The 7,456-nt window shown below is 37.8% G+C and overlaps 1 protein-coding gene across 1 annotated transcript in view; it reads left to right on the forward strand.

Moving 5' to 3' along the window:
• Positions 1-7,456, forward strand: part of b3glcta (beta 3-glucosyltransferase a) — a 54,705-nt gene that overhangs the window by 30,617 nt on the left and 16,632 nt on the right. Inside the window, exons 6-9 of the mRNA XM_037677879.1 lie at positions 1,031-1,167; positions 1,297-1,360; positions 2,105-2,236; positions 6,832-6,901. Coding sequence (XP_037533807.1) covers positions 1,031-1,167; positions 1,297-1,360; positions 2,105-2,236; positions 6,832-6,901 — 403 coding nt within the window. The remainder of the gene's footprint in view (positions 1-1,030; positions 1,168-1,296; positions 1,361-2,104; positions 2,237-6,831; positions 6,902-7,456) is intronic.

Below are 7,456 nucleotides of genomic sequence, written 5' to 3' on the forward strand. Positions count from 1 at the left end.
TTTTTTGCTATCTCAGCTACTATTTAGCTGTTTTATGGTAATTTTAGCATTTTTAGCTAATTCCAAATTTTTGGAGCACCTTTCATCTCTTTCCACTTCTACCAGAGTAGTTGTTTAAGCTTATTTCTGCCTTTTCAGCTATTTTTCAGTTTTTTTGTGCTAACTTCAGCTTTTTTTTTAAGCCAATTAACTATTTTTGTGCTTACTTCTCCTTATTTAAACCAAATCCAGCAAATATGTGTTCTTTCTGCTTTCTTCTGCTAAAGTAGACTTAGTATTGCATTTCAAACACATTTCAGCATGTTTGTAGCTAATTTCAGCTGTGTTTCAGCAAGTTCTTTTGCAATAAGCGTTCACACTACATTTTTTTGCAGGAAATGCAATTGATCTCATTTTAATGTTTGCCTTGTACTCCCTGACACAAAACATTTCCAGCTAGTTCACATGACTTTGATAGGAAAGTTGGCGCACATGATCTGCTGTTCACAGGAAGATCTTTTATTGTTTCAGAATTAACTACGCTTACATTAAATGTACTAAGTGAAAAAGTGCTGACGGCGATCTGTTTCGATGCTCAGATAGAATACAACACCTTCAAATCACGACACCACCACATGTTTTACAGTTGGGTCATTATGCTTGTATGCATCATGTAACAATCAGTTTGTTTAACTGTCTTAACTATAGCTTTTTTATGCACTTGTTACAGACATGCTTGTGTGACATAGTTGTGCAGCTACAGATGCAATTCTAAAGATGGTTCTTACTCCAGATATGTCAAACATTAAAAACTTAGTTGCTGACATGTTGGAAGTTTGTTCTATCAGAACTTCTCATTATTTCCCCTGCCAGTAGCAAACCTGCTCACTGGAAATAATTTCAAAGATTTTCTGACAAGTGCACCGTGAAAACTTCCTAATTAGTGCAGAAGCCCAAATGTTTCTTTTCATGAAGTATCAAAGTATGTTTATATTAAAAGGTATTTTTTACGCTGCTTTAATATACTGAAATGCGTCTCCTATACATACAGGAGTGGTTTCTTGGTAAACCTCTGCATGATGAAGAGTCGACCATCATCCATCACTACGCCTTTGCAGAGAATCCCTCCAACTTCAAATACCCCGACTTCGCTGCTGCTTGGGCTTTGAGCATCCCTCTTGTTGTTCGGTGCGTACGAGAAGCAAATCTGTCAGTAAAACAAGTTAATAACTACACATCTTTCAAGAATTTGTAGACAAGGGTATATTTGGAGTGCATTTCATTTCAAGACGTGTGATTTGTTTTTGTGTTTTTTAGGCTTGCGAACAAAGTGAGAGACGATCCGCTTAAATCAGACTTCACTATTGACCTGAAACACGAGGCAAGACCTGAAGACCTGTTTTTTTTTTTCCACTGTTTTCTAACTGTTTTGTTTCTTAGACTCAAGTCTATGTCAGCCTGCTACCGTCTAATCTGTTTGCATAAAAAGAGCAAAGTATGAAAGCCATCCAACCTTGAAGTAAAATCTCATTACTTTGGAGGATTGTCATGGCGCTGTTTTGAAGCTCATTTTTTATCACTGAAATTCAGTCAGAGAGGCATTGTGGGATTCCGTTGAGTTCACACAGCGTCAGATTTATCAAGCTTATCCTGAAAAAGGTGGTTCAGCTGGAGATAGCAAGAGTTATTTCCAACAGCTTTGAATGAAAAAAAAATCCTACATTTCCATTGTGTATAAATGGAAAATTATCACCAGGCTATAACTCGGCAAAACATCAACTTCTGTTGGTTTGATTTAAACCGTTGTCACAATCGCAAAGATGGTTTTTATTATTCCCTTTAAATAATGCGTTGCTAGAGCATTTCCCTGCAGATTTCTTGAGCTAAACTCTAAAAAATTAATTTTGCTTTTATTAGAAAGGCTTACAGCCATTCTCGCCAGCTCCATTTCCCCCCTTCCTTTTCTTTATTGCATCGTTTATTTATTGCCTCCATCAGGTTTGCTGAGGTTTTTTCCTTGTAATAATACACAGTATTACATTTTATTTTATAATTTACTTATGTCTGAAGATTGCATTCCGTTTTAAGCTTGTTAGCTTGATTAGATCAATTTGTATCGTTGCAGATTGCTTTGTATATCTGGGACAACGGGAAGGGCCCCCATCTCACTGCCGTTCCTCAATTGTGCACCGAGCCGAAGGACTCTCCTCTCGCTCAGGATTGTGCAACCTCTCTGAGCAAAGTGCCCCCAGTGTGTGTGAGTATCCACTCTGTGAGCAGATTAGTTTGATTGTCCTCGGATCCCAGGAAATGGAACAGAAGCAAAGTTAAATGACCTCATAAAATCAAAAGCAGCGTGCAGCTAGTTACAGGCAGCCATGTGATGATCTATTCTGTTCATCCTCCGTACCAATTTCCAGTCCAAGCAGCACCAACGTTTCAGAGAGAGGGTCAACCTTGCTTTTATAGGCCATTTAGTAAAGCACAATCCATTAACCGAAGACGACAGAAGTCTTGTTTTGTTTTGCCAAATTTAATTTAGTTGTCCGCCAAGAAATTATCCTCTGTTGCTAAGCAACACCCACCTGCATTGTTTCCAGGTTGTTGTTTTTTTTCCTTAAATTGTTTAAGCTTTTTAGTATTAATTTATATTAATTAGGACAGGTTTTTAAAAAGAAGACGTAATCTGACCACTGTTTGTTTCATTTATTGTTAACGAACCAAGGACATTAAAATTAAAAAGTAAATTTTAGGGGAAAGTAGTTTCTGTTTCTTAATCTCATTTGCTCATTTTTGACATTATATGATATTTACTACATTCAATGTGACATAATAAATTTGTCTTATGTTAACTGACAATTTTCACCACCACCAAAGGCAGCATGGTGGCTTAGTGGTACACAGTTGCCTCACAGCATAAACGTTATGGGTTCAACCCTGGTTTGGCCCTAGAGTCTTTTTGTGTGGAGTCTGCTTGCTCCTTCATGTTTGCGTGGGTTTTCTCCAGGTACAGTAGTTCCTCGCTACTTCGTGGTTCGAAATTCGCGGACTCGCTGCTTCGCAATTTTTCAACGATTGTCAACTTTAATATTACTCACATGATTGGAACGTTATGGGATATAAAGTTAATGGAAAGAAAAACGGATAGGCGCCATTTTGTAGTTTTCTTTCAATAAACCTATACTGTAACTCCAATTAAAAGAACTGCACTACCCAGAAGCCAACAGTGCTTCCAGCTGCTGCTTTCTGCCGAAATGGAGGGAAAGTTTTGCAACGCAAATCTACACTATCTATTAATCTATTAAGGTCACAGAACTGGCAGGAAAGTCGCAAATAATCCTAAAGCTTCCTGAAGCTCAATTATCCACGTGCACATCAACCTGGACGGGGCGGTGGGCTCCGTCACTGTAGGGTAGGTCTGCAGAACCGGAACCAAGCCCAACCAGAACCAAGCCCAACCAGAACTGAGCTGCTGATCTGCAGAGCTGGTGATTAAAATTTTTCAGTACTGTACAGTACATATACATATGTTGTTAAAATTACATAGGTTTGAGTTTAGATCATTGCAAGAGTGTGGGAAGGGTTTATAAAGCCTTAAAAAGTATGTAAATACTAAAATAAGCATAATGTTCCTTTTCGCCTATCACGGGTGTTTGGAACATAACCCCTGTGATAATTGAGGTTACTACTGTGCTGTACTTCGGTCTCCTCCCACAGTCCAAAAGCATGTATGTTAGGCCTCCTTCAGGCCCAGGCCTCCCTTGAAAAGAGATCTGTTAGTTCAGTGTGATTTGCCTGATTAAAAAAAAGATAATAAAAAAAGGTGAAAGGGCAATGTATGTACAGTATCTGGGTTCATTTGCCTGCTGTTTTAGCAAAAATATCTGATGATCCACTGGACAGATGTACAACTACAACTGATTAACTTTTGAAGTCAACCTCACCCAAGATGGCCAACAACTAAGCAACCTTGGAACACACAAAAATGGCTGTATCTCAGCCAGTTTTACAGATATAGAGCTAAAAGATAAGATAAGATAGAACTTTATTGATCTGATCTCACAAGCAATTGTTGCTGTAAAAGATTGTTGTGGTTGTAGATGAATGGAAGCACTATACATTGCACATCTTTGCTTAAAACTTTGGCATAAGCACCATCTGTTAGCAAAATATTTCATGATCTACTGGACAGATTTTAATTCAGTTCCCAATAAATAATCATTGGATGTAAGCCTACATGTCACACATCATCTTTTGGAGTCACAGTTTGTTCAGTTTCTGATTGTGTACAGATTATTTTTTCAAAGTGAGGATTTTTTTTTTCCCGTAAGCATCTCAGACGTAGTGAACATGAGCAAAGAACTATACAGTCAGCTCCAATTTCTGCTGCAGCTTCAGAAGCAGAGCTATTCAGTGCAAGTACGTGTACCCAAAATTATAGAAGGTGCTGTACTTTTATTCTTAAAAAAGAGGATATTTCAAATTAAGTTTCATGTATGTTATTATTATTATTATTATTATTATTATTATTATTAACATTTATTCAATAAAGAAAACCCCACTGAGCTTACAGATCTCTTCTGCAAGGGAGGCTGTGCCTGAACGCAGCCTAACATGCATGTTTTTATACTGTGGGAGGAAACCAGAGTTCCTAGAGAAAATCCATGCAAACACAAAGAGAACATGCAAACTCCACATAGAAAGACTCCAGGTCCAAACTGGGGTTTGAACCCAGGAGCATTTTGCTGTGATGCAACGATGCTAGCACTAAGCCATCATGCTGTCAGATCAAAGTTCAGGTCAGTGTTTTCCTATGTAGCTTATTTTATGCATTGACATCCTCCAACCCTCCATAAAATAATGTGTGATGTTGTGAAGACGAGTAAATGTTTTGACTGGGTGAAATAAGTTATATTAGGGATGCAAGAACTGAGCTGAAGGTGTCCCTATTCTAATTTTTCATCCTCCCCTTTGAGACACTTTTGACAGAAAAGAAAAGTTCCATCCAAACTACGTTTGTTATTCAGATCACACATACTGAATGTACTATTTTAGTCTCCAACTTGATTCCTGGCTGTTATTCCTCTCCAATTTATTCCTCTCCAATTTATTGGCATCGCTGTCCTCATAAGAACACTTATTTTATACAACTCGAGCATACAGCATAGAAACACTGACGTCACAAATTTAACAACTATTCTGGGGGAAGTTTCGAACAGAAGGTGGCATATCATAATTGGATTTTTTTTTTTTTCTCACAATAGTTGCATGGCAAATTGCCAACTGCAGCCAGAACCACATCTGGCCTCAGTGCCAACAAAAGAGTCAAGAGTCTCAGGAGACTGATTCCAGGAGGCGGAGGGCAACATTCAGTGTAGGAACGGCAGTAAAGCACATCCTTTGTACATTAGGCAATAACCTGACACAGTAAACCCATAGCTGGAATGTACCGTAGCCTCCATAAGGTTCTGAGGTCTTACAAAATGTTTTCACCGATGAGCTCAATCTTGAAAGATATGTAGTATTTTTTTTTATTTTGTCTGCCTTACAGTCCTTTAATGTGAGCAAAGCCAGATGCTGTGCATGGTCAGTGTTTGCAGATTCTGGTGCGTTAGAGTAAATATGTGGGCATTTAACAACATGTGGCCAATTATGCAGCTGTGAATGCCTTAGCAAACCCTTCTGAATGGACTTCTATAAGTATCTATTGTATGTTTTAATATGTTTAGGGTCATTATTTTGTCATAGATGCTTTTTTCACTCACAGCTTGGTAACATTTGATGTTTCTGTTCAGAGGTGAATCCATTAATGAAGCCAGTGGGGTTTTTTTGTTGTTGTTTTTTTACATTACAGAGTCCCTCGCTACTTCGCTGTTTGTTTTTCACGGACTCGCTCTATCGTGGTTTTTCAAAGTAAGATTGGACACGACACAATTCGCTGATTGATGGATGAGCCGCACGATCGGCATGGAATTTTTATGTAAAATAAATTATTTTAAATTATTCAGCACCTGCTGCACCTGTGTGCAGCCCACAGCTGCAGGAGAAGCTTCCTCCTGCAGCATGTCAGATCTCCGCTCTGCAACGGAGAAGCGGGCGTGACCGAGAGCGCTGGCAGGTGGCAGAGAGCAGTGGAGGCAGAGAGCAGTGGAGGTAGAGAGCAGCTGGAGGCATAGAGCTGAGATCATGACATGCAGTGCTCTTTTAGAGCGTTTAGAGTTTAGAAAATTGTTAGGGACATTATAAGATTGTGGGAAGGGTTTATAATATACTTGTATTTAAATGCTAAATTAAACTACTACTTACTACTACTACTACTACTACTACTACTTGTGTACATAATTTCCTTCCATCTCATGCACCACGTGAGATGATAATGACAATAACGTTTACTACTTGAACTTGGACTACTGTATCCCTATTTTGTAGTTTTTCACTTATAGTGGGGGGGTGGGGGTGTCCCAAACCCTCGCGATAAACGAGGGACTACTGTACATTACATTAAGCATAAACACATGACAAAACTGCTAAATGTTATCTTTGAGATCCAATTGCTTGAATTATTTTTTTTTTTTTTTCTTGTTGTAATGATGTAAAAAACTAAACAAAACAGCATCAGAGGTTTTGAAATTAATCATCAACATTTGATATCTAATTAAGTAATAAATTCTGAATTGGTCAAACATGCAGTGTGGTTATCAGCCTTGGTCTGACTTTAACTAAAGACAGTGCTAAAAATAACTCCTGACATTCAACATTATCTGAAATCCAAATGTTTTCAAGAATACAATTTAATATAGAACCTGTGGTTTTAATAGATCTGGTTTGTTCATTGTTTGATTTTCGTTCCAGGGGGTGCCTGCAAAAAAAGATGATTTATTTGTCGCTGTGAAAACATGCAGAAAGTTTCACAGTGAAAGAGGTGAGTCACTCTCCCACTCCCATAAATTCATTCAATTTCACTGTAAACACATTTTTGTCCTGCTGCTTCTGGGTAATGGATTTGTTTCACCTTTGACATTCAACGTTTTATAAGTGCCTTTCCTTATTATGCTAAAATCTTTGACTAATTTATTCCACCCTGATGTCTAAAAGGGTTTATTAGTGTTGAAGGAAAAAAAATACTGTGAAGTGTTGAATTCTGTGCTTCACTTAAAGCTGTAAGTGTAGAGCAGCAGCAAACAACGACCAATATGAAGCTTTTCACAGCAGGCCTGCTGCTCTTTTAACTTGATGAAAATGCTGTAGGTTAAGTCAACAGATCAAATGGCAGATTAATTACAGAGGGCTCAGATTAATAGTGTGCTGAATGTAAAGGGCGGTCCGCAAGTGTAGTTAAACTAATTACCTCTAATTACTGTTTCATCTTCAACGCTGCTTTTACCATATACAAATATAAGCTAAATATAAAAGTTTTTTTTAAGTTTTATTCATATATATATATGTATATATATATATATATACATATATATATATG

This window comes from Nematolebias whitei, chromosome 6 (assembly GCF_014905685.2).
Source record: "Nematolebias whitei isolate Nwh7 chromosome 6, NemWhi1, whole genome shotgun sequence".
Taxonomy (NCBI): Eukaryota; Metazoa; Chordata; class Actinopteri; order Cyprinodontiformes; family Rivulidae; genus Nematolebias; species Nematolebias whitei.